The sequence below is a fragment of the Panthera pardus genome, unplaced genomic scaffold (genome assembly GCF_024362965.1).
Source record: "Panthera pardus isolate Hobbes unplaced genomic scaffold, ASM2436296v1 HiC_scaffold_16, whole genome shotgun sequence".
NCBI classification, from domain to species: Eukaryota; Metazoa; Chordata; class Mammalia; order Carnivora; family Felidae; genus Panthera; species Panthera pardus.
This window is the reverse complement of record NW_026526721.1, coordinates 120,798,696-120,826,494: the sequence shown is the minus strand read 5'-3', so window position 1 is coordinate 120,826,494 and position 27,799 is coordinate 120,798,696. Positions and strand designations below refer to the sequence as shown.

At 42.8% G+C, this 27,799-nt stretch overlaps 1 protein-coding gene across 2 annotated transcripts in view; it reads left to right on the top strand.

The window, feature by feature from the left end:
* GRK7 (G protein-coupled receptor kinase 7) overlaps positions 1-26,741 on the top strand; it is a 33,067-nt gene extending 6,326 nt beyond the window's left edge. The window contains exons 3-5 of one of the 2 annotated variants that reach the window (XM_019438321.2): positions 15,083-15,357; positions 21,174-21,379; positions 21,528-26,741. In XM_019438321.2, the coding sequence (XP_019293866.1) occupies positions 15,083-15,357; positions 21,174-21,379; positions 21,528-21,556 (510 nt within the window). In that variant the 3' untranslated portion in view covers positions 21,557-26,741. Of the gene's footprint in view, positions 1-15,082; positions 15,358-21,173 lie in introns of both variants that reach the window. The other variant, XM_019438312.2, reaches the window with a different exon arrangement.
* Positions 26,742-27,799: the final 1,058 nt, after the last annotated feature.

Sequence of the window (27,799 nt, the reverse complement as noted above, 5' to 3'; positions counted from 1 at the left end):
CCAACTGAGCAACCCCATGGACAAAACACTTCTTTAAGAAAAATTCCTTCACATTTCCCAGTGAAGACTCTCAATGGACAACTTAGGTCACATGTCCAAGCACAACCAATTCTACTGGCCAGGATGCAATCACTGCTATTCCCAGGAGCCGGGGAGAAGGTCTGTCCTATCTAAACATGAGAATGTGTTCTCCAAAGGAAAATCAGGATGGAAAAGAATGAGAAATGGATGTCAGCTAGGCAAAAAGCAGTAGATGTCCCTAATAACTGCTGTTACCTCCGTGGTTTGAAAAGTTTGAAAGACTTCTGACCCCTTAATCAAGGGATGATGGGACCCTCATAAAGATTCTATGAGGTAGGAATATTAATAGCTCCATTTTACATATGGAGAAATTGAGATTCAGAGAGGTTAAGTTACCCACTCAAAGTCACATTGCTGATATGTGACACGAATCTGGGTACATCAGATTCGAGGGCACTTACAGATTTTGGTTTTGGTTTTGATTTTGAGACAGAGAGAGACAGCATGCACATGCATGTTGTGTACACACGTGAGTTGGGGAGAGGGGCCGAGGAAGAGGGCGAGAGAGAATCTTAAGCAGGCTCCACACTCAGCACAGAGCCTGACGCAGGCTTGGTTTCACAACAGTGAGATCAAAATCTGAGCCAAAATCAAGAATTGAATGCTTAACCGACTGAGCCACTCAGGCGCCCACCAGGGCACTTACAGTTTCGTTTCTACTCTGTTAAATTCACACAGAGGGCAGGACATAGAGCCTATGGTTTTTAATACTGTGAAAGGCTTTCTCTCAGTAAACCTCAGAATAAGTACATGTGATGACATTAGCATATCTTCCTCAGCCTGGTCTGATGTGGATACCAACCACAAATCTACTTGAACTCCCAGAGTGAAGACTTCAAAAAGGAGCACCCCCACCTACACAGGGAATGATGTGACTAATGTCTCAGAGCCAGCCTCCCACACATAGGCACAATATAACTAAACATGATCCCAGCCACTGTCTGTGTGCATTTTTAATAAGTGTGATAAGCACTCCTGCCTGTTCTCAGCTGACATCTACATGCATACAATAAAACTAATTCATATCACTTTTTTAGGGACTTCAGGAAAATATAATAGGAAAATTGGGCAGTGGGACTCATGCGGAGAGACTTTCAGTTTCTGAATTCTATGTGGAGAACAGTGGCCTTCATATTTTATGGAACATGAGTCTTTAAGACTTGCTCTTTTGGCAGGAATGGGAAGGAATGAAATTAGAACAGTGACCAAAAACCTTTTGACACATCTGGTTACCTTGTCCTGCTCTGACATTTCTGACCAACTCCTCATATTCAGGGGGATCATGGGTGACAGAGGTTGGGCATTATATTTATTTTGAAGTCTCTTTTGTCCCAAATACAATGCTAGAGACACACTGATTAAGTGATTTAAAAAAAAATTTTATGCTTATTTACTTTTGAGAGCGAGAAAGAGAGAGAGAGAGCACGAGCAGGGGAGGAACAGAAACACAGAATCCAAAGCAGGCTTCAGGCTCTGAGCTGTCAGCTCAGAGCCCGACGCAGGGCTCAAACCCATGAGCTGCGAGATCATGGCCTGAGCCAAAGTCAAATGCTTAACTGACTGAGCCACCCAGGTGCCCCTGAATAAGGGAGTTTTAAAAGATCTCAGAATGTGTTTCATCAAAATTAACACCCACAGGGGTGCCTGGGTGGCTCAGTCGGTGGAGCGTCTGACTTCAGCTCAGGTCATGATCTCACGGTTTGAGAGTTCGAACCCCACATCCAGCTCACTGCTGTCAGCACAGAGCCCACTTTGGATCCTCTGTTCCCCTCTCTCTGCCCCTCACCTGCTTGCACTCTCTCACAAATAAATAAACATTAAAAAAAATTAACACCTACATACCTCACAATCATTATGACCCTGCTCCAAAATTTTTTCTCTTTGAGAATTTACGTCTGAGAAACAGTGTAAGAGCCTTACAGGAGAGGAATTCTGGTGATTTCTTGGTCACACATTGGTCTCCACCAAAATTACAACCACTATCATTAACTAAATTAATTCCTAGTAATTTTTGATCACTACCAGAACTTCAAATCCATTTTCAAAGTATTTACCACTGTTGAAAGGCATTCAGAAATATTTGTTATAGTCTTAGAATTATTTTTAACATCCCTTCATTCAAAAGGCAGTCATTCATTCACTCACTCCTTCATTCAACATATATGTACCAGCATTTCCCACATACCAGGACTGTGCTAAACCTAAGAGATAGAATGATGAGCAAAAAGTGGACATGATTTCCTGCCCTCATGGAACTTAGTCTGGTGGGGAAGATAGAACTTAATAATTACTCACAGGAATGTAAAATTTCAATTATGACAAATGCTGTGAAGATGTGGTACATGGGGATCTCCAAGGAGGATTTGACTTAACACGTGAGAGGCAGAGAGTTAACCATAAGAGAAATACAACGTAACTTGATATCAGAGGGACAGATAGGTATTCACACAGCAAAGTCCTAGGAGAGTGTCTTGGGCTGGGTTTCCTGGAAACAGACTCAGAGACCCATTTCCATGTGGAAGACTTATTAAGGTGCATTCTCAGGAGATGTATGCATGAAGAAGGCAGGACTTAGCAGAGGGAGAAGCTGACCCACAATGAAGTGGAAGGAACTAAGACCTCAGTCAATCCTTCAACAAGCTCTTGAGTTGGGATGGCCCTTCAGAGGCCGTACCTTTTAGGGATCCCTTAAAGGGCCCGTCAGTGACCTTGGGCTGCTGCTACAGGGGGCAGCTTGGGGCTAGGCAGTTGCCTGGGGTGGAGGGCAGTTCCCAGGGTGAGGTGCAGCTGTGAGCCATCAGCAGTCAATGCTCCCAGCGAGGGCTGGCCATATAAGTTCCAAGCTTCTTGCAAATTGCTAACGGAGGACCCTCGTTCAAATATCAGCAAAAAGCTTTCTCCTGTCTTGCATGATCCATCTTTCAACAAGTCATGGTGGTTTTTTATTTGCTATTCAGTGTCACATTCCCTCAGGCTTGGAGAGATAGGAGTGAGGGAAGACCCTCCTAGGCCTCAGGGCCCCACCCACTAGCTGGGCCTGAGGAAGCATGTGCCTGACCCCAACCCTGAACCCAATGCTGCACCTGAGTCCAGGCCTCCACAGGGGCAGGGACTCACAACAGTTGCTGAGCAGAGACAGTGGAGGAGACAACCAGGAGCCCACGACTGGGAGGCAGAAATGTGGCAGGAGACAGGACTGTGCGTGAGCCAGGCTGCATGCCGCAGGCACATGCTTCATTGTCTCATTGGACTTAATTTACAAGATAAAGATTCAATAATGGGTCAAGACAGTCTCTGTACAACTTTTAACCCTAGCACTGGGCTGCTGCTGGGCACAGGACAGCATTGGAGGCTGGCCTTGATCCCAGGAGGAGTGGAGGCCACACCTGAAGAGGGGATCTGGCCAAAGTACCATGGTCTCCACTCCACATCGGATCGCCAGTGCAAGGGACCTGTTGCTTTTTGGGAAATAAAAGGAAGCCAAGAAAGGAAAAGGACAAAGCAAGAGGAAATGTGGTTCAAATGAAGCCGGAGAGGTGTCAAGGGCCACACCAAACCTGGCATTACAGGCCATGTTAAGGACTCCAGTTTTTTGCTTAAGAGTATCAGAAAGGAGGTACCTGGGTGGTTCTGTCAGTTGAGCAGTTGAGTGTGTATCTCTTGATCTCAGCTCAGGGCTTGATCTCAGAGTCCTGGGTTCAAGCCCCATGTTGGGCTCCATGCTGGGTGTGAAGCCTACTGAAAAAAAAAAAAGTATCAGTAAGTCTTTGAAAGGATTTAATCAAGGGAACAAAATACTTAGATTTCTGTTTTGAAAAAATTAGTCTGGGGGCACCTGGGTGGTAAACTTCTGACTTTGGCTCAGGTCATGATCTCATAGTTTGTGAGTTCGAGCCCCAGGTGGGGCTCTGTGCTGACAGCGTGCAGCCTACTTTGGATTCTCACTCTCTCCCTCTCTGTGCCCCTCCCCAACTCAACTCTCTTTCTCAAAAGTAAACATTTAAGAAAGGAAGGAAGGAAGGAAGGAAGGAAGGAAGGAAGGAAGGAAGAAAGGGAAAGAAAAGAGAAGAAAAGAAAAAAGAAAAGAAGAGAAAAGAAAAGAAAAAAGAAAATTAGTCTGAAGTAAGAACCGACCAGAGGGGATTCAGGTGGATTATGATCATTTGTAATCCAGGTGAGAGAAGGTAGCAGCTCAGATCTCAGAGCAGCTCTGGTGGAGCCAGAGCACAATGGATGAACTGGGAAGAGATTTCAGAATGAATAGGCCTCAGTGATTTGGAAAAGGCATAAGGGAAAGAGGGGTGTCAGGGGTGATTTATAAGTAAGGTTGTATCACAGGTACAGACTTGGACCCTGAGTATAGGGAACCAGGCACACAAATGCTTGCCTTCCTAAAGCCCCAGGACAGGGAGGAGACTGACAAGTAAAAGGGCAGTTCTCACTGCCCGACTGTCAGTCGGGTGCCTGACATTGGATTGTGGTGTCGGGAAGGGCTTCCAGGAGGTGATGACAACTGAGTTGAGACTTAAAGGCAAGCAAGCTAGGCAGGTGAGGAGGAAGGGTAAAGGCTGGGCAAAGGAGTCCTCAACTGAGGGCAATTCTGGCCCCCAAGGGACTTTTGGCAATCCTTACAGTCATTTTGGTTGTCGTGATGGGGGAAGTGCTACTGGCATCTGGTGGGTAGAGGCCAAGGATCCTGCTAAACATCCTATAGTGCACAGTGCAGCCCTCACCACAAAGAATGATCTGGCCCACAATGTCTGTGCTGTCACAGTTGAAAAATCCTGCCGAGCTAAAGGCCTGAACAAGAGGCCCGGGGCTCAGGCACAGAACGACTCTGCAGCTGCCCAGAGTGTGGAGTCACTGGGTGGGAAGGGTGCAGAGAGTACAACTGGAGAGTATAGCAGATGTCAGGCCTTCGGGGGCTGGAGGAGTCAGGCAAGGGCATTTGAACTCAGGGCCTAGGGTGCTGGGGAGCCATTGAAAGCTTTCAGGCAGGAAAATGACAAAGCAGGCTTGGAAGGACACTCAGGAAGAGAGAGTTGGGATGGCAGTAAATAGGAGGACCTGGGAACTGGAGGACACTGGAGACACTTTGTCCAGTGAGTTGTGGAAGTGAGGAAAGAGAGCCAGGAGGTCTGCAGGGGCGGCAGGAGGGGACTATCATGCGGGGAACCAAAAAGTTGCATCATGGAAGTTGATGTGGACACGTGTTGGCAGCCCAGAGGAGCCATTCAGATCAGGTGCAGCTGATGAAATATGATCCTCAGCGTCAACCAGATGGAAGGGGTATGTGTGTCAGTCCTGGTTCTGACACTTACCGTGGCTGCGGTGCACAGACTGACCCCTCACGTGGGGCACTCGGCCATAGGGATGCTGAGGACTGAGGGCCAACCCAAGCTGTGCAGGGTGCCTTCTTGTAATTGGCACAGACATGCACTTAGGCTGGCTTAGCCCTGCACTTGACCCCAGGCTGTCTGCCTCTTAAGCTTAATGATAAGATTAAGAAACAAGGTAGATAAAAGCCTAGCAAAGGGTAAACCTTTAGTAGGTACTCAAGAAATGATTGTTCTGATTATCCTACCAGAAGCCAAATACCAGACCCCTCAGTCACAGTTCCTTCTGTTGCATTGTTTGTGCCCCACCTGTTGGCACTGGGCTTCTCAGGTGACCTCTGCACCTGTGCTTTGTTCTCTGAGAGGCACAGGGAGCCAGCAGGACTATGGGGCCGCAGCAGGTGCAGTGGGGCGGGGGCACGCAGCTCCCCTGTAGACTGAGCCCATCAGGCATGTAGTTGCCTTGCTTCCTCACAGTCACATGGTACTCACTTGTGGTTTCATTCTGAGCATCTTAGGGACACCATGGAAAATGGGCCTCAGCCCTCTGCCGGAGAGATCCACTAGGGAACGTGGAGCCACCAAAGAACACACTCCAGTGGAAGAATCGCGACTATCGATCTCTGCCCGTGTGCCAGGCCCTGAATTTCAATCTGATGTAGTCTCAGAGGTTTTGGAGTCTTTCTTCTTGGGTGGCTGTCCTGCCTGAGACAACCGGAACCCAGGCTTGGTGACCGTGGTCTCTAACACCTGTTAAGCCTCTGCTCTGTGCCAGGCTTTTGGGAGGTATTCAGTAGGTCTTAGCGCTTTAATCCTCATCACAGTCCTATGAAGTAAGAGCTGTGAGGCAGGGGGTGACCAGTAAGTGAGAGAGCTGGAATCCGAACCACAGCAGAATGACACCAGGCTGTACAGCTGTGGAAAGCATTATTGCAGAAACCTCTCTTTTGGATCCCCTGCAGGGGCTCTCTGAAATAGGTGTCCTCCCTCGGCTGTCACAAAAAGCAGGAAGCCACCTCCGGTGAGGCTCCTGCTGCCCACCTAGGAAGTGGCCAGCAGAAAGCAGACCAGGTGCAAGAGCAGGCACTCTGGAGGCTGCAGCCTGGGGCTGAGCACGCAGGCGGAGCCTCAGAGCTAAATCCCCTGGGGTCTCAGGCCGCATTCCTCTGAGGTCTGCAAAGGCCACCGCTTAAAGGCGCAGAGGAGCAGCTGGGAACGAGAACAAAGCGGCCAGGCCCCCCTCGGAGGAAGGAAGGAGAGAGCCCCAGGAAACAGCTGATAGCGCTAAGCTCAGCTTGTTTTTTTCCTCTGCTCAACAGTTCTCCTGCCACGGCAAACAAAAGATGTACATTCTGATTCCCTCTTCTGTTTGGATTGTGCTGTCGAGTGGATCTGGTTTGTGATGAGCTGGGGTTGGGGGGGTTGGAAGAAGCATCCCGGGCAGTTTCTTTCTCTGCTGGTCAGTTTGCTGGGCCACCACCGACAAACCCAGAGAGCTTCCTTTTCTGCATATTTCTCCCCACCCAGTCATCAACTCCAGTCTGGCCTGGTCGCACCAGGGGCACGACGCTGGCATTTCTTCTAACGATGGAATTTAAGCTTGCCAACTTTTCAGATTCAGTGGGAGCTGGAGGTTTACTGGTGACTTTGACCTTGAAGGACCTGCACGTACACAAGCATACTTGCACACACACCCTTTTTTTATGGATACACAGAACTATTAAGTTGTGAACTGTGCCCTCTCAGTCCCATTGAAAGTCCCCTCCCTGTTCTCAGCTCTGCCAGGGTCACAGTCCACTGCTGTCCAGAGCCACATTGGGACTGCCCAGCCTGGCCCTGCCACTCAGCTCCCATGGGCCCAAGGGTAAGAGTGAGGACAGCTACAGGGGCATCTGCGCAGGTCCTGACAGGCTGGCTCTGATCCTGATCTGAGACTAGCGTGTGCACCTCCCTCCAACTTTCAACACCTGTAGGTGTCAGGAGGTCCTGATGGGCCTAAGCAGTACACATGTGTTGACTGTAGTAGATGCACTTCTTGCTGCCCCCTGGGGGAGGGGGGGGAGTATAAAGGAGGCGTCATTACTGGCTTCCTAAACCCTGTGCGGTGTGATGCTTGATGCCCTGCCATGCTGGGGATATCTTGTTTTGCCTGACCAGGTCTTGACTATGTAGGTCCATCAAAAGGCATTGTAAAACCAAAAGAAAAAAAAAGGGAAGGGGGGAAGGAAGGAAACAAAACAAAAAACATACACAAAACCTCCACTAAGTGTTTTGTTGCTGCTGACACTTGGGTGATCCCTATAGCCCTGGCAATGGCAGTTCTGGTCACATGGACTGAAAGCGACTGTTTTGATGACACAGAGACTGATGTGCGGGGGCCCTTTGTAACTGCAGGAGTTAAACTAAGCTGTGAGAGGTCAGCATGGTTGGACCCTGCCCCATGCTGCTTGGCTAATTCTCTCCTCCCACCCCACTCTGAGGAGGCAGTTCACATGCAGAAGACAAATGGCATAAAGGGCAGGCAATTAATTTTTTCAGCTGGAGGCTGCGATGGAATTTGGGTGCTCAGAGTCTGGCGTGTGCCTCTAATTCCATTCTTCTCTGTGAAATACCTCCACTCCTCAAGGAGGTGGTGCCCTTCAAAATTCCATCACTGACATTTTCTGTCTTTAGGGCCAAGAGGTAAAGATAGTCCTGAAAACTATTTGGAATGCATCTCAAGCTGCCCTGCATGCTGTCCTGTGCTCCTTCCATTATACCAAGAGGCTGTAGTGCTGTGAGGATGGTGGGCCGACTCTTCATTTATTTCCCTGGGGAGGGAGCAAGATGGTCCTGGAGGATGGCTCAGGGTCTGGTCCCCACCTCCTAGCAGAGGTTGCTTGTGTGGAGCAGCCCAGCCAGCCTGATGAGCAGAGATACAGGGAAAGGATGAAGAGCTTGTTGGGGAAAGGGGAAGGGAAGCAGCTTAAGCAAGAATGGACCAAGATGAGGTCTTGGTCCTTGATAGATAGAGAGAGGGAACGAGAGGACTCTAAGGGGAGCAGAGAAATCTGAAGGGAACCTGGAAGAGTTTGAAACAGCCAGCTTCCATAGAGGCAGTGCAATGTCGTGGTTCAGAGTGCAGACCTGTGTGTGAATCCTGGGTGGATGACCCCGGGTAAGATTTAAACCCTCTGTGGTTCTGTTTTCTAATCTGTAAAATGGGAGATAAAATAGTTTCTGTCTCATAGGTTTATCATAGAGATGAAACGAGAAATTCACTTAAAGCACTTGAGAAAATATTTAGCATGTAATAAGCACGTAGTAAGTATTGTACATTATTTCCAATTTTCTCCCCAGCCTGTGTCTTACATCCTTTGTTTTAGGACAAGGCATGTTCTCTCCTTTCACCCTATACCTTCTACTGAGCAACCGATGTTTATCTGGTGTCCTGATTAGCTATTTTAATCCTTAAAGTCACTCACCTCTGAAATCTGCTAATTGGAAGGGGACCACACACAGAGCAAGCTCACAATCAGTATTGCTAAGTAGAATTTACCAATCACCACCATCTAAACTGCACTTGGATGTTGTTTGTAATCTTTCATCATGCCTCTCCAACCCCAGCAGAAGGGACTGAACCAGAGAGAAGCTGGACCCAGGAACATATAACTCAGCTGAGAGTTGTAGAGAGTGAAATACTTTGTATAGGGAGACCCTCCATCCCCTCCACACCTTAGCTCCCAGAATGAGAGCAAGCAGGCTGACTCCTTTCAGGTGGGGTATTGGAGCATCTCTGTCTGGGGAAACTGAGCATGCTAACACAAAAGGTCTATGGATACTCACAGGTGGGTCCCCATTGAAATGGCTTGGCAGGATCACCCTATGGTGAAGCCCATCATTTGACAAGCTGCTTGTCAGCTTTAAACATGAATAGTCAAAGATCATTTATTATTTGAAAGAACCTTCCAAAATGAAAGACTATGCAAAAACCAACAGAAGAAAGAAGCTTATAGAGAGCAGAAACAATGCAATGAATAGAACATTTTTTTATTTATAATTAATATCATATGAGATTTAAGAGGAAATACTGCATCCATGAAACAAGAACAAATGCTAGAAAACAAGAAACATTCAGAGAAGAAAAGGACATTTGGAAATAAAAAAAAATCATGAATAAGTTTGCAGAACAACATGGATAAATCTCAAAACATTATGTCAAAAAAAAAAAAATCAGACACAAAAGAATACCTACCATACAATTCCATTTACATGAAATCCAAGAACAGACAAAACTTATCTATGGTGACAGAAATCAGAAAGTGGTTGCCTGCAAAGTAGGGAGGAGAATGGACTAGAAAGAGACACAAGAGAACTTTCTGGGTGGATAAAAGTATTCTATATCTTGCTTGGGTGGTGCTTATATGGGTATATTCAATTATCAAAATTTATTTCACTGAACATCTATCTGTGCACATTTTTCTATGTTAATTGTATGTTAATAAAATACATTTGCAGAAATGAAATTTCAGTAGAAGGATTAAGCCTCTAGATCTAGCTATTAATTTATAGGAAACACTAAGGATAGAGGAACATGTTAAATGATACCACAGGGATGCTATCAGCAAAATCTCACCTGGGATACTCTATAGTTTAGCCACTTTTTCTAACAAAAACTTTCAAAGGGCTGGGAGGCAGAGAGATGAGGTATTTATATATTCACAAAAATTTATGAGACATACCAAGCAATTACACTGTATTGACCTTATTTGTATAACAAACTATTTACAGGACAGGTTTACAGGACAAGTGGAGAAGTGTAAGCATGTCCAGATTTTGATAATGATAAAGAATTATTGCTACTTTTAAAATGAGATAATGGTATTGTAGTGCTTTGGCATTGTTTGTTTTTTTAAGTGGCCTTATCTTTTAGAGATTCATAGTGAAATACAAGTGATATGATGTCGAGGATAGTCTGGGGCAGTAGGAGTGGGTCAAGGATAAGAGATGAAACAAGATTGACCATTTGTTGATAATTGTCAAAGCTGAGTGTAGCCTATACTGGATATATTATTCTCATCTCTCTTTTGTGTATGCTTGAAATTTCCCATAATAAAATACTTAAAAAAAAGAAGAAGAATTGGAGAAAAAATAGAGGGAATGTCCTGGAAAGAAAGAAGGAAAAGAAGAGAAAAGAAAAGAAAGAAAGGAGGGAGGGAAGGAAGGAGGGAGGGAAGGAAGGAGGGAGGGAGAGAGAAAGAAGAAAGAAAGAAAGAAAGAAAGAAAGAAAGAAAGAAAGAAAGAAAGAAAGAAAAGACAGATGGAAAATAAAAGCAAAAGATAAGAAACATAGGGGATTCATCGAGGATTTCCAAAAAGAACAAGAGAGGAAAGAAAATGGAAGGGAGAAAATGATCAAAGAAATAATATGAGAAAGTTTCCAGATTCTGACAGCCATTAGTTTCTGGATTAAGCAGCCAACCAGTAACCAGCATCACAGATGGAAAAAGCCCCACACCAAAGTACATCATTGAGAAGTTTCATCAGGTTTGTATACTGGGCCACAAACCTCACACACCTTCTCACAGTCCCTCTCTGCCTCTTCTCTCTGTTTAGGACAGCACCCTCCTGGCTCCACTTGTAGGCCTAGTTGCTCCTCTACTTTTAGAATTGGAGGAAATATCATACTGTGCGATGTGAATCCTGGTTTCTAGGCAGCTGCTAAAGGTCTGGATGACATATCTGGAAATACAGACCAGTTAGATTTTGGGTAATCCATGATTCGTGGAAGTAGGAGATGGGAGGGAGCTGGGCAGATGGATTCCCCCTCCTTCCCTCTCTCCTGCAGTTCCTCTTTATAACCCTTCCAGAAGATTCTCTTGTTCCTGGTGAACCGGCAGCCACCCAGTAATGCCTGGCATTGCATCCCCTTCCCTCACTCCTTTTTCCCCTCTATGTTCTTATTATAAAAACTTTCAAACATGTAGGAAAGAATTCCACATCAAGAACCTGTATACCCATTATCTAGCTTTTACTGTAGACATTTGGAACAGCTTTATTGAGATATAATTTAACTGCCATAAAACTGACCCATTTAAAGTACACACATCAGTGGGTTTTAGTATATTCATAGAGCCATGCAAACATTATCACAGTTTTAGAAATTTTTCTTCACCCCAGAAAGAAATCCCCTACCCTTTAGCATCACTCCCACCACCACCACCCCCCCCCCCAACCGTAAGCAACCACTAATGCGTTTCTTGGCTGCATGGAATTGCCTATTTTGGACATTATATACACATGGAGACATACAATATGTGGCCATTTGTGTTTGGCTTCTTTAACTTGGCATAATGTCTTCATGATTCATCCATATTGTAGCATATATCAGTACTTCATTCCTTTTAAGGCCAATGTTCCATAGTATGTCATCAATATTTTATTAGATTCACTTTGTCACATGTCTATCCATTTATCCATCCCTCTATTGATCCATTAATCTGTCTTACATCTTTTATATATATATTTTAAATGTTTATGTGTTTATTTTGAGAGAGCGAGAGCAAGACAGAGCATATGAGCAGGGGAGGGGCAGCCAGAGAGGGAGAGAGAGAATGCCAAGCAGGCTCCATGCCCAGTGTGGAGCCCAACCCTGAGATCTTGACCCGAGCCAAAATCAAGAGTTGGATTCTCAACTGACTGCGCCACCCAGGTGCCCCTCTTTTATGTATTTCTAAGCAAGCTCATTCCCCCTCTTCCCCAACCCTTAGCACCTTGACCTTGCACAAGGTTACCCTAGGTACAAAGGAAGCTGGGAGATGGAGTGCTTAGCCTTCTGGCCTCTCTAGTAGAGGGATAGAAGGGAAAAGGGAGACTGGGAATGAGTTTTTGCTATTTTGGCATACAGTGTTTCTCAATCTCATCCTCATCTCTCCCTCTGGTCTCCCCTCCCACCATTGCATCTCACAGATCTTGTATTCCAGAAATGTCAAATTCCTTAAAGCTCCCCACATTATTCCTGGCTTCATATCTCATATATGCTTATTAGCTAGCTAGCTCTCTGTGTGTGACAGATTCTTCCCTCATGATTCAGCTCAGCTATCACCCTTCAGTGAAGTATCCCCAACACACACACACACACACACACACACACACACACACACACACCTTCTGGCCTCTCTGTGCTTGTTTTATACTCCCATTATGGCATTTACCCTACTTTACTGAGTTGACCTTTTGACCTGTCTCTACCAGCCTGTAAATCCTGAAGGGCAAAGGCCGGGTATTATATGTGTTGGTATCTCTAGAACTCACTGGAGGGCATGACTCAATAAATATTGGTTGGATAGTGAATGGAAAACATCCAGTTACCATCGTTGCTATTGTTTACTTAACAAACATTTTGTTGGGCATGCACCAGATGAGGCCCTGCAGTAAGTACCTAGTTTGGATACAAAGATGAGTGAGACTATATCCTGGGCCTTAGAGGAGCCTACAGGACCTTTTGTCTGGACAAATGCAAAACTAGACAAGATGCCAGGGCAACAGATGTAAACTGGGACTGTACCGGGCAAACCGGAACATATGGTCACCCAAATTATATATCAGCTTCTATGAAAACAGCAGTGCCGCGCTGACTCATGCCCAGCCCGTCAGACCCCAGTCACTTCCAGAACCGGCCAATTACTTCTCATTAGTGCTTGGGTCATATATGTTTTTCATTGTTGTTATCCACGTAGAAATTACCTGTGAAATTTAATATTCCTAATGCAAAATATATACTGTGCATGTAAAAAACATATACTTAAGCAATTAGACAGAAAAAAAATCACCAAATAAACAACTAAAAACACTTTTCTAACTTTTTTGGTGTACTGGAATGCATATTTATAATTGGTGTGTGAAACCCAGTATATATTTAAACTTCTTGGTATTAACAGTAGACTTTAGTCTGTTGTCTTTATTGATGGGCATTTGGAAATTTCCAGCTTGTGACCATTATGAATAATGAAGCTGTGAACATCTCAGCATAGATTTCTTTTTCCTTCTGAGTCATTTCTTTGAGATACATACTCCAAAGGTAAGTCAACTGGTTGAAGAAAAGGAACAGTTGGTACATATTATTGTCTATGACTATTTATATCTTACTGCTCTCCTAAAAGTCTGGGTCAATTTACACAGCACATCTGTTTTTCACAACTCTGCCAATAATTTATATTATCATTTTTATGTACTAATGGAAGCATATTGTCATTTTAGGGTGTACTTTGAATTTTTAATTGCTGAAGAAGTTATGCATTGTACTTTAACCAAAAACAACTTAGTTTTTATGAAATCATAATGTGTTTGTGTGTGTGTGTGTGTATATCCATATTATAAACCATGTGTATATACACACATACTTACACACATATATACATGGTTTATAATAATGAGGTATGTTATAGGTATTCATTAAATATTGAATTAATTATTAAAATCACACATTCACAAAAGGACAATAACTGCTTGATTCCACATATATGAGGGACCTAGAGTAGGCAGATTAATAGAGACAGAAAGTAGAATGGTGGTTGCCAGGGCCTGGGGAGTGGGGGCAATGGGGAGTTATGTAATGGGTATAGAGTTTCAGTTTTGCAAGGTGAAAAGAATTCTGGAGATAGATAGTGATCATGGTTGTACAACGAGGTGAATGTACTTAATACTCTTGAACTGTACATTTAAAAATTATTAAGATGACAACTTTTATGTTATATGTATTTTGCTCTAACAAAAAATATGTATTTAAAAAATACTTTTTTAAATCCAGTGGTCATTTGGCATGTATTGCCATTAGAAGGGTGCCTACAAAATATACTCATGCATGTTAGATGAAATTTCATATGTGGAATTTTCTAGATTAAAATGACTCTGCTAATTTTCAATGCAGAGACAGGCAGAGATGTGTGAGATTAATATCAGTACGTAGCAAATAGAATAAGAATCACAGACCGGATAATATATGAACATTCAATATTAGCAACCTTTAAAAACCTTTAGCAACCTAAAGTGCTCAACCTTTAAAAACCATGCATCTAGGGGTGCCTGGGTGGCTGTCTGTTAAGTAACCAACTGGTGATTTTGACTCATGGTTCATGAGTTCGAGGCCCACACTGAATGGCTCTGCTCTGACAGTGTAGAGCTTGCTGGGGGGTTCTCTCTCTCCCTCTGTCTCTCTCTACCCCTCCCCACTCACATGTGCCTGCACGTACTCTCTCTTCCTCTCTCTCTCAAAATAAATAAGTGAACTTTAAAAAAAAATGCCATGCATCTAATTTTCTATTACCTGTGAATAAAATACAGAGGCCGAGCTTAGGGGAATCATAAAGACATCTACTTGAACTTTTCAACTTAGTGATGAAGTGTCTCACTTCAAGGACAGCCTCATTTGTCCCTTTTATAGTGCACTGCAGCTAAATCCTCTTTATGTCTCATTTGCCAAAATGGATCACATGGCCTGCCCCAACTGCACTAGACGATGCTGGAAAAGCAGGGACTAGAATAGATTAGACACATTGCCACCCCAAATAAGTTAAGATTCCCTTAACAAAGAAAGAAAAGGAGAATGGGTATTGGATAGGCAATCAGCAGTGTTTGTTACACTCACATTAGTATTTTTGTTTTGTTTCTTGTTTGGGGTATTACAGGCTGGAACCAATGGTTATATGGCTCCTGAAATCCTAATGGAAAAAGTGAGTTATTCCTATCCTGTGGACTGGTTTGCAATGGGATGCAGTATTTATGAAATGGTTGCTGGACGAACACCATTCAAAGATTACAAGGAAAAAGTCAGTAAAGAGGATTTAAAGCAAAGAACCCTGAAAGAAGAGGTCAGATTCCAACATGATAACTTCACGGAGGAAGCAAAAGATATTTGCAGACTCTTCTTGGCTAAGAAACCAGAACAACGTTTAGGAAGCAGGTAAACTACCATATAACAGAGGTGATTAGCAGTGTCAGCATTGTCCATGGGGATTTAGAACGTACTTTGGATTAGTGCTGAGGCCTTGAGGTTAAGTTTTATTATTATTTTCCTATTATTATTTGCATGTTATATGGTTAAGTATTTCTGATACTTTCAAACACTATAAGCACTTGATATGGAACAATCTCCAAGATATGTATATATATCTTGTTTTCATATATATATTATATATGAAATATATAATATATAATAGAACATAAAATATAATATGATAACATATGTGAAATATATATAAATATATAATGTATATAAATATATATTAAAAACATATTATTTATATTTACTATATATTTTTAATATTTATTTATTTTGTGAGACACCACACGAGTGCTTGAGCAGAGGGGCACAGAAAGAGGGTGAGAAAGAATCCAAGTGGGCTCCCCACTGAGCACGGAGCCCGAGGCAGAGCTTGATCTCATGACCTGAAGATCATGACCTGAGCCAAAATCAAGAGATCAAGAGTAGGACTTAACTGAGTCACCCAGGCACCCCGAATATTCTGCCACGTAATTTTTTTTAATCAAAAAAAATTTTTTTAATGTTTATTTACTTTTGAGAGAGAGAGAGAGACCACACATACATGCTGGTGGGGAAGGTGCAGAGAGAGACAGGGGGACCAAGGATCCAAAGTAGGCTTCAAGCTGACAGCAGAGAGCCTGATGCAGGGCCTGAACCCACAAGCCTGGACCTGAGCCAAAATCAAGAGTTGGACACTTAACTGACTGAGCCACCCAGGTGCCCCGACCTGATTTTTTTAAATAGCAAAACAAAATCCATTTGTAATAACTTCCAAAGCATGACAGACACCAAACTAACAAACACGTATTTTGAAATTTGGTGGAAATTATGCATTTATGTGAAGTAAAACATGGAGCTGATTTTCCTGTGTAGATTCCAATGTTGTATTACTGTGGTCAGAATAGGCCACGTCATGATAACAAGCAAATCCCAGAGTCTCTGCAGCTTAAAACTAATGGAATTTTTCTCATTCACACAAAGTCCCTTGTGGGTCCACCAGCACTCCAGGGTGTCTCCCTACTGAGCAGTGACTCAGAGATCCAGGCTGCTTCCAACTGACAGCTCCATTGGAACTCGTGGCTTCCAGTTGATGTAGCAAGAGAAGAGAGCACGGAGAACCTGGGGAACTTTGTACCGCCTCAGTCAGGAAGTGACCCACTTGCACAGCACTTCACACACATTTCTGTTTGCCCAGAATGAGTCTTGGCCCTGCCCAAGGTCAAAGGGTCTGACTAGCGTTGTCTTCCATGTGCCCAGGAAGGAGAGGAGACACAGAAATGGTGACCATTGACCGTGTCTACGCGCGGGTTCTCAAGCACAGGGAGGATGAGCGGGCACACTAACAGCGGCCGAGGCAGCAAGGAAAGCAAACAGTCTCTCTAGATGACTTCCCTGAAGGGAACACCACCACTTGCCAGGATTGATTGAAAATCTATAAACACGCTGTGGGTATATAAAATGAAATGTTGACAAACTTCTTCGGGAAAATGCCACCTTAAAGCCCTGGCTCATTGCCTGAAGCTGCTCCATCAAGCAAAACCTTTTAATAAAGCATCTGTTGTTGTGACTGTTTTGAATAAAACTGTTTACAACATTAGAGAAAAGGCATATAAAAACCAGCTGTTCAGTGAAAGGCAAAACCTTCCAACATTTTCATTTCAACTCTGTATTTTTTTAAAAATTCAAATGAGATAATGCTTGATTGATTTAGTGGTGTCCTTCAGGGCCGAGCAAATGCCTACACAGCATGTCACACAGAAGATGGGTCACGTGGCCCCTCCCTGTTGCATTCATGAACATTTGAAATAAATTTTAAAAACCCTTTCCTTCTTTAGATGCCACTGAAAGGATCTTCCCTTTGTCTTCAGAGGTCTGTGAATTAATTTTGCAGAAAAGTTGAAAGCTTTTCTGAGCATCTCACAAGGGCTCTTGAGAGGATTTATCGTGTTTTCCAATAAAATAAAAGCTAAAGCCCATTTAAACATTTTGCAGGTTTTATTCTGATCAGTTAGTGCAGCAGAACAAGATCAAATAACCGTGCAAGCCTCTGACTTAAGTGCTTCTCCAACACATAATTTCATACCAATACATACTGTTCTTGGCAGACCAAACCCCACAGTGTATGGTCAGGTGGTATCTTTGCTTCATTGACTGTTACAAGAAAATCCATTGTAATCTCGATGTGGGGTTCAGGAACACAAGAGCACCTGTAAATGCTGTGAAATGAAATCTACCCCAACAAGCAGGAGAATCTCCTTTCCTACCATGGCCCGTTTGGCTGTTACAAAAGATGCCGCCTCAACCAGTAGCCTCTCCTGTTTGTCCAAAGTGCACTGCATAATGGTGGGCAAAAAAGATCTCTGCACGAAGCTGCCAGGGAAAGATTCAAGAGTAAAATAATACATGTTATTTCTAATTACAGAACTGACATAAGAGACACCAGTGCAAAAAGTAAAGTGATCAACTTTGCAGTGTCCCAGACACCGAGTAAAAGGAATAGGGGTTACAAAGCCTGGTCTTTATTGTCAGCATCAGCACCACAGACATTTAGTGGAAAAGGGCATAAAGCATGGACCCTGCCCCCCAGGGGCATCTAGTTGGGGTGATGGAGAACATAAAGAAAACCTTTCGGGGGCTATTGTTCCTTTTGTCTTTTGTGACTAGTTGCAAAAGGGCTGCAGTCAGCCATCCCTGCCGGACAAGCCAAGGCCATTTGGGCCTGTTGCTTGAGATATTACTTGAGAACTGTTCATCCTGATGTCAAGACCGGCTTGACAAGTTTCTCAAGGTTACTGAGCCCCTGGGCACTCTGTTTATCCAAGTTAAAACTGCTCTGAGTGAGTTTGAGGAGGACTCTTGACCTGTGGGACAGTGTGTTCATGCCTGCTGATGGTCATCAAGGTGGTGTGAGCTCCTTCCTCAGGGCACCTGGTCCCATTCCAACTCTCGTTTTCGTTGAGACTCCGAGACTTGGGGTTCATTCCTGATCTACTTGGACGGAATTCTAGCTCTTTCCTTGTTCTGCCACATGTAAAATCTACGTGATACCCTCCCCACACCAAAATCTGATACCTTAAAATGTTGAATGTTGCTATGTGAATTATACCTCATAAACCTAACTACAGAGAAAAATCCATCTTCAAAGCTTCAAATGATCTCAGTAACCCTCCCTCAAGACTGTGACTCTACAGGATGTAAGCCACACAGACAGACACCGGTCAGTGAGTTCTAGGAGATGGCAAGCCCGCATTTTCCTTCCTTTCAGTTGAGGGAGACTTGGTGGCTTTGAGAAAAAGAGAGACACCTGCAGTACCTCCTGATGCAGTTCTCCATACCTGTTTTTCAGCTGGTGCATAATGAGACAAGTCCAAGGAGCCCTGCACCTACCTTTCTGGACGGTGCTAGGCCTGAACCACAGAAAACAACCCAGAGAATGGCTAGACATCAGACGCCTCCAACTGAATTTCTCTTTTTCACAATAATATTCGATTACAATTTTCCTTTGAAAAACTCACCTATGTCTTTTGGCTTTTTCAGAGGCACAGCTATTTATGAATGCAGAAGCAACTGAAGAGGGTAAAAGAGGTTAAAAATGCAGTTAAAAGACAAGACAGGCATTGTTGTGATGGTTGACTGTGATAACAGCGCTTCACTTTGTGTTAGTTGAGAGTAGGCTCTGGATAGATGCTAGTTATTCTCCCTGCCGTTATTAGTAATGTCATTATTGTGTTTAGAACCTATTGGATAGAGTCTGCTGCAGTAATTATCTGACATTGTAGGGAGTCTGTGAAGGGGGTATATGGGAGAAGTCCTCAGTCCTTTTCCTGAAAGCTCTTTGATAACTGGAATAAAAGTAAAGGGAAAACTATGAACGTGATTAATTTTTAATAAGGTTGATTTATGAAAGAAATCGACTTTTGCGTAAGAGAAGATATTTCTTAGAGCAGTATATCTATTCACATAAAAGAAAAAGGAAGGGGTGCCTGGGTGGCTCAGCTGGTTAAGCGTCTGACTCTTGGTTTCGGCTTAGGTCATGATCTCATGGCTTCTGAGTTCAAACCCTGTGTTGGGCTCTGCACTGGCAGTGCAGAGCCTTCTTGGGATTCTCCCTTTTTCCCTCTTTCTCTGCCCCTCCCCCATTCATGCTGTCTCTGTCTCAAATAAATAAATAAACAAAAAAAAAAAAGGAAAAAATCATTTGAATCTGATGCCACAATACAGCCCTCTTTTTATTTCTTTAAAACTTGGACTTAAGGGGGACCAAAAGAAATGTGTGGTAGGCTGCCCCTCGTATGGTTCCCAAAGATCCCCCTTCTATTATCCACAGTCCTGTGTAATCCCTTCCCTTAAGCGTGGGCTGGACTTACTGATTTGCTTCTAAAAATATAGCAGAAATAATGAGATGTCATTTCCAAGATAAGGTATTAAAAGACTGTGCTTTTTTAATCTTGGGCTTGCTTTCCCTCTCTCTCTCTCTCTCTCTCTCCTCCTCTCCTTCCCTCCCTGCCTCCCTCCCTCCCTCCCTTCCTCCCTCCCTCCCTCCCTTCCTCTTTAATCATTTGCCCTGGGGAAATCCAGGTGCAAAGTTATAAAGTAGCCTTCTGCAGTGGCTCACATGGTGAGGAATGGAGGCTCGCCAATAACCACGTGAGTGAGCTTAGAAGCAGATTTTCTCCCTCAACTCCACTCAAACCTTCAGATGAGACCACAGCCCTGAACAGCTTTACTGTAACCTCATGAAAGAGGCACCTAGTGAAACCATTTATAGATTCTTGACCCACAAAAATTGTGAGATAATAAATGTTTGTTGTTTTAAGTCACTAAATGTTAGGGTAGCTTGTTACACAGAAATAGATAACTAATATAAGAGGTTACACAATTGGGAACGTATATTTTTCTCCCTTATTCTAAGGTAAATGCTGGAATAATTTCTAGACAAGGGTTTGATAACAAATAACCATAGTCTTGGGCACTGAAAGTATGCTCATTAACACTAATAGTTACTAATGCATTTAAAAAAAATTTTTTTTATGTTTATTTATTTTTGACAGAGACAGAATGTGAGTGGGTTAGGGACAGAGAGAGGGAGACACAGAATCCAAAGCAGGCTCCATGTTCCGAGCTGTCAGCACAGAGCCCAACGTGGGTCTCAAACTCACAAGCTGTGATCATGACCTGAGCCGAAGTCAGACACTCAACCGACTGAGCCACCCAGGCGCCCCCTAATGCATTTTTTTTAAGTCTTTAAAAATATTGTGGCAGTGGGGGGAGGTAAGTGGAGCTCCTAGACACCATGTCATATGAAGAGTGGGGAGATATGGGTGCTGTCTTTTAGAATGTGGTGGGAAGAGACATGCTTCCCTTGTTCTGTCTGACCCTGAAGGGCAGAGCAAAATGCAATGACTGTAAAGTTGCAGGCAAGCAGATTCTGGCCTCACTGAATTTTGCTTGTATTTCCACAAAACACTAAGGATAAAAGTCATGTCAACTGCTTGACTCTAAAAATTAGATCTACATGTGAAGGTTTATCTGCAAACAATGAAAATGCTACTGTCTGTGTAAGGTGATTTTTGAAGTCATTATTTTTCTAAATTATTCTTTATGTCATTATATTGTCTTTGCAATTAAAATGAAATGTATTACAGGAAAAGAATGCTGCACATTTTGTATTGTTAGAACATTTCCTGTTTTGGTTTGTTAGTGTGACTCAGTCTGACCATCTCCTTTCTTTACAGAGAGAAGTCTGATGATCCCAGGCAACACCCTTTCTTCAAAACCATCAATTTTGCTCGCCTGGAAGCTGGCCTAGTTGAGCCCCCATTTGTGCCAGACCCTTCCGTGGTTTATGCCAAAGACATCGCTGAAATTGAAGATTTCTCTGAGGTTCGGGGAATTGAATTTGATGATAAAGATAAGACATTCTTCCAAAGATTTGCAACAGGTGCTGTCCCCATAGCATGGCAGGAAGAAATTATAGAAACGGGACTGTTTGAAGAATTGAATGACCCCAACAGGCCTGCAGGTTGTGGGGATGGTAATTCATCCAAGTCTGGTGTGTGTTTGTTATTATAAGTTGTTCTCTCTACCAGATGGGCAGCAGGAATTTCAGCTGACATAATCCTTGAATGTTCCTAACACATGAAAATCTGTTGAATGAGGACTGATCAATCAGGAGGGGCATTTCAACCATAGAACAGTTCAAAGGACAGGTGAGCTCACCACTAGGACACATTTTTCTCTTGCCTTCCTCCCTCCCTCCCACCCTTCCTTCCCTCCTCTCTCTCCCTCCATCTCTTTCTTCTTTCTCTTTTTTTCATAAAGATGAGTCAAGTAAAGTTTCAGTTTTCACCAAGGGCTGGGAAAAGGAACACTCAGGTTTATTTTGATAAACTAAAAGCATGAGCCCTCCAGCATCATGTCCCTGAAAATGACACAAAGTCCTAGGAATAGAGATTGGAACTTTGTGGTGTACTCAGTAAATGAGCATTTGCAATTCTTAGTAAATAATCATTTTAGTTTTTCTTTGTTTATATCCCTTCTTCCCTTCTTCTTTCAGTATTTCTTCTGCTTCTGTACTTATAAAAAAGATTCGGAAGCTGGAAATAAATGTTCCTGATATTCTCCCTCCTGAAAAAGAGTGGATTGTAGTGTTTGGGCAATATTTTAAATTACAGAAAAAATTTTAATTTACTGAAAGTCTCTTACTCATATTTTTGAAATATTTTACCATTATAATGTTGAAGTATTTTAAATGTAAACATACATGAGACCTGTGAATTTAAAGTATTCCATAAGTCGAGTCCTTTAGGGAACATGCTACAAATTGCTTATGTGTAGTTTTTCACATCCCATTCGTTCCCAAACTTTGCTAAACTTTGGAATCACCTAGGGATCTTTTAAAAATACTAATGTCTGACTCTCAGCCCTAGATTTTATTTGATCTGAGGTGCAGCCTGGGCATCTAGATTTTCAAAAGCTCCCCAAGTGCTTCTGATGTGAGGCAAGTTTGAGAACCATGGCCACGTAGGCTTAAATGCTGTTATATATGGACTCTTGTTTTGGTTGCTCAAAGCTTCAATTACACATTTGACAGCAACTTTTCAAATACCCATAAAACATGTAATTTTGGCAGTTGCAATATATATGAGACCGAAGATAATCTGTATTCATCTTGTATATTCTCTTGTCCTTGTACACTTTCGTTCTTCACACGTACCTCCAGAAGTAGATCTCTTGGCTATTTCAAGACCTGAAGAAATACCGACTCGGAAACTGATTTGAACAAATTGTAGCTCTCGGTTCAAGTGGCTGCCCAGCCAGCATTGTATTGTAGAATTAGCACTTCTCAAAAGCACAGCCAAAGTGGAAATTCTAAGGGTGCAAAAAAATATTTTGGACCCAAGCATAAACCTGAGGTGATTATACTTGAAGAAAAAAAAAAGAGGGACGCCTGGCTGCCCCACTTGATAGAGCATGTGACTCCTGATCTCAGGGGTGTGAGTTCAAGCCTCATGTTGGGTTTAGAGCCAAACAGAGTACAAAAAGAGTAAAATACAAAAAGAGTAAAAATAAAATGAAATTTTTAAAAAGGAACAAAAAAGATGTATGTGTGCATAAGAAAATCTCACTTGTCCGGGTGGTGAGAAACCTGGCTGAAATCAATTTAAAAATTTTGTCCCTTGAGTAAGGGAACCAAGAGTTGCAAAAACACTGGCCAAAAAATATTTGGTTAACTGGAATCCAGCTAACAGTAATGCTCAACTGCAAGACAACATTAGGCATATCCAAACGAGTAGTAAGAAATCGGCTTGGACTTGAGTCCTGGGTTAGTGCATCTGCCACTCACCCTTCTGCTCGTTCTCTATCCTCAGCAAGCTCTTGATGCTCCAAATCCTGCCCTGGAGACACCGCAGAGTCCTGAGTCATCAAAGCAGATACAGGTGTGTCCAGCAAATTCTTTTTCCTAAGGCAAGAAAGTAGATTACAATTTGATAAGATTCTGAATAAGTCTATGTTAACAAAAGACAAATTCACAACTAACAGAAATCCAATTCACCAGAGCATTCCAGGACTAGAGGTCTTAGGGTTTAGCCTTATAATTAGACATTGAAAAGTCATGTCATATTGCATTGGTTCCTCAATGTGAATGTCTGCTTCTTTTGATAAACTAGAACTAAGTCAGGAAAGTAACTGAATAAGATAGCTGTTTTCAAACAATCACCAAGTAAAGATGTGTTGAGCTCTAGTTCACACTGGACCCTATCCTGGGCATTTGGGGATACCACAGAGAATTAAGACAACCATCTAAGAGAGGCTATATGGTGTGGTGTAGAACACAGATTCCTGTCAGTGTTACTATTCACATTTTAAATGAGAAACTGAAGCTCATCGATGTTCTGTAGCTTATCTCAGGTCACACAGCTTTCCAGGGTTGTTGCACAGACAGGAAATAATGTATATGAAGCACATAGCACATTACTGCATATAGTAGGGGCATAATAAATTGAAGACTATAGTCAGTAAGTAGCAGCTGGTCAAATGACCCTAGGTCAGGGAACAAAGAACTAAACCTGGCTACCTTGATTAAAAGTTCCAAAGGAGGTGAGAGAAGGAAGAGAGCTGGGTCCTGGGGAACGGTTTAAAAGGAAAGTTTTTATGCACAATGAAAGAAAAACCTACTTAGAATGAGTGGAGACATTGGAGTCCATCCCAGGCCCCATCCTTACCACATGCCAGGTACAGGACCCACCTGGGCCACGTCAGAGTTGTAAAGCGATCTGTGCAGGTCATGGGTGGGATTCAGGTATAGACTTAAGGAAGACGAAACCTGATGTCTCATCAAAGGAAGAAAGTGATTTTTGAAAGGGGATGATGCTTGCTTATTTTCCAAAAGTTAAAATGAGCTTACATTTTTATATAAAAGTTTCATAAACATAATGAAATGTCAGGGGAAACAAACATATATGAGTGAAATATTCAAAGAAGGACCAGAGAGAAGTCATTTTTATTCTTCCAGTTTGTCAGGGGTTATTTGGAATGTTTGTTTCCTACAGGAGGAGATGGGTCTAAAGTAGATGGATAAACTGCTTAAAGGGACGTAGAGGTGCCCTCAAAGCAGAAGGTATGGATGAGGTTTTCATAGAAAACAGTGATGAATTATTGAGTTTAAGACTTCAAGCCACAATGAATTAAAAAGTATTCTCAAGTGTTTATTTAGAATATCAAATTTAAGATGTTTCATTTAGGTGACAAAGCATGGATTGAAAATTCAACAAATTGGGCTTCTTAGGAATTGCAGGTCTTGAGATCCTGAGTCTATCAGATCGATTTTTAAAGTTTATTATATTGTATATATCATTAGGGCAGTTTAATAATAAGACTTAATTTATATAAATTGTCTAGACACGAAAACTAGTGAAAATACATAATCCTTGATTCTTAAACAGTTTGTTCCGGGCACTTTTAAGTCTTACAATTTTTTTTAATGATATAAGGAAAAAATCAGATACAAAAATTTTTGAGGGGGAGGAGGTTGCCTGGAAGACTTATCAGATTAGCCATTAGCCGTTTTGATTATCAAAAAATTTTTCAAAGACTGAGTTTTCCTGGATTGTCTAGGAAAAAGAATTGCAGTCATGTAGGTTTAGTTATTCTTTCAATAAATATTGCTACCTGCCATGTGCCAGGCTCCATTTTGGTTTGGGGAGAGATGCTTGGTTTTCTCCCTTTAGGATTTTCAGATCAGGAAGTATTTTTGTTCCCTCTGTGTGTCAGTAAACTTTTATATCTCTCTGGGTAGAGGTGAATTTTGTTCTTTCTGCTTTTTCTCAAGTTTTCTGCACTGAACATGTATTTATTTTAAAAATCAGGAAACCGTATATTATTTAAAGCAAGGCAGGGCCCATCACAGTTAGACCTGGGTATGTGGGACATGTCCAGGCTGGCTCTGGCAATAATCAGTCCCTGAGAACCCCTTTCTGGCCAAAGGGTATTAGCCTGGGTCCTGGGAGTAAGGCTAGGATGTCCAGTCTAAACCAGCAGAATATCCCTGGACAGAGCCAGCAATTGGTGCCTAAGGCTGGGGCCTGATTATTTGTTCCGCAATCCAGAGTATGAGCTGTGGTGGTCCGTGGTGAAAGTTTTACCAAACCCCAGAGAAAGAAAAGCAAGTACAAGGCAACAAAGTTTCTCATGCAGGATTCACTTCAAAATATCTTCTTTGGAAGCAGTTGATATTTGACAAAAGTAAGATTGGAGACCTCTGACCCTCCCTCAAAATTTTTATGAAATTTTACTGACCTGTGAGATCTCAAATGCTGGGAACCCCTGGACTGGATGACCTTGAAGGGCACTCCAATTGTAGGGAAATATTTGTGCTTCAGTGGAAAACGAATGCATTGCCTAGAGGAGCATATGCAAACTTTTTCTGTAAAAGACCAGAAAAAATCTTTCTTATTTCTTAGACTTTGCAGAAGGCAACTACTTACCTCTGCCTTTGTAATGGGAAAACAGCCATAGCTGATGTGTGAAGGACTGAGTATGGCTGGGTGCCAGTAAAGTTTTATTTACAAAAAACAGGTGGTAGTACTAGATTTGACCCACAAGTAGTAATTTACTGTTCCTAGTCAAAAATTATCTTGTTATTAAACTGACTAGGTTATCTGATTCTGAAGGAGCTATTTTACAATTCTATAAACTGTAGATAATTAATGGGAATGCAAATGCGTATAGACACGCAAGTGACCCTCCCCCACTGCATTAGTCAGTCAGGGCTATGATACCAAAGGATTGCAGACTAGGCGGTTTAAACAACAGAAACTTATTATCTCAAAGTTCTGGAGGCTCCAAGTCCAAGATGAAGGTGTGAGCGGGGTTGATTTCCTTTGAGGCCTCTCTCCTTGACTTCTAGATGACTACCTTCCCCTGTCTGCCATGATCTTCCTTCTGTGTATCTCTGTGTCTTAATTTCTTCCTATAAGGACACCAGTCATATTGGATTAGGGCCCATCCCAGTGACCTTATTTAATTTAATCATCTCTTTAAAGACCCTACCTCCAAATACAGCCACAGTCCGAGGTACCTGGGGGTTAGGACTTTAACATACGAATTTTGAGAGATACAACTCAGTCCAGTATCAGTACCCCCTAAACCAGTTTTATGTTAATTTGCTCATTCGTTTCAACATTCCTTTGCTGCATATAGGTGTACGGTTTTTATTACTTTTTTCAACTGGTTGTAACCCCAGTTTTCTCATGAATGAGTTAAATAAAAATCTTTAACATGTGTTCATTTTTATTTCGCTATGACAGTCCCAATTTTACCTTTTTTTTCCTTAAGATTATCCATTGACATGACCCGGAATGTCACAATACCATCAAAGAACTTAAAGCACCCTAAAGCCTATTTTTGACATTCTGCTTCCGTTAACCAAAGTTCTGAGCAAGAGCCCTTTCTCTTTTTGTTCTCTTATGAAACACACAGCAGAAAGAAGAGCCCCCGAACAGAGGGCTAGGGGATGTGGTGGCAAGCCCAGAAAGCAGCTAGCATTTTCCCAGCAGTTTGGTTGAGGTGCCTGGGGCCAGCTGACTATTACATATTTTTAAACCAAGTCTCCTCACCCTGCCTCTCCCATCTGCACTGCCAGTTGTCTCATACATTCCTGCCGTGCCCATGCTTCCTGCATGCCGTGGGAGAAGCTGTTGGGGAAAGAGAAGCAGAAGGGAAAAAGCCGGGAGCCAGAAGAACCAAGGGGAGCTTCATCAGTTCACCTGCTAGGGCAATGTGTGCTGAGCCCCTGAGGCCATCGATGCAAACAAACATTCCAGAGACACACCCCGAGGCAGGCTCCATTTTAAAGTCCCTGTACTAACAACTCCCCTTGAAGGTTTGCCAGTTCAAATGCAGGATGTCCAGTTAGATTTAGATTGCAGAAAACAACAAATTGATTTTTTTCTAGTATAATTATGTCCCAAATGCTGTATTGGACATACTTACACTAAAAAGTTATCTGTTATGCATGAGTATAGATAATCAATGAAGAATACCCTGTGGTCAAGATTAGAGAAAATGCGGGAAAACTAGCACAGCACCTGGCACAAGCAGAGCTCCACCTGGGTTGCCTGAATCTGTCAATTCTATCTTCCAGTACAGCTCCTGCAAATTTCTTCTTTCGGGTCCACATGTGTGCTGTCTCCTACTCAAGGAGTTGGCTGGGCAGTATTGCCAGCCTCACCACCCCTGCTGCCAATAATAAAAATGCAACCAAAGCTTCCATTTACTGAGCACCTACTATGTGCTGGGCACTGTACTTGGCACTTTTTGTGTATGACTCCCCATGCTCGCAGTCATCCTGTGAAGTATT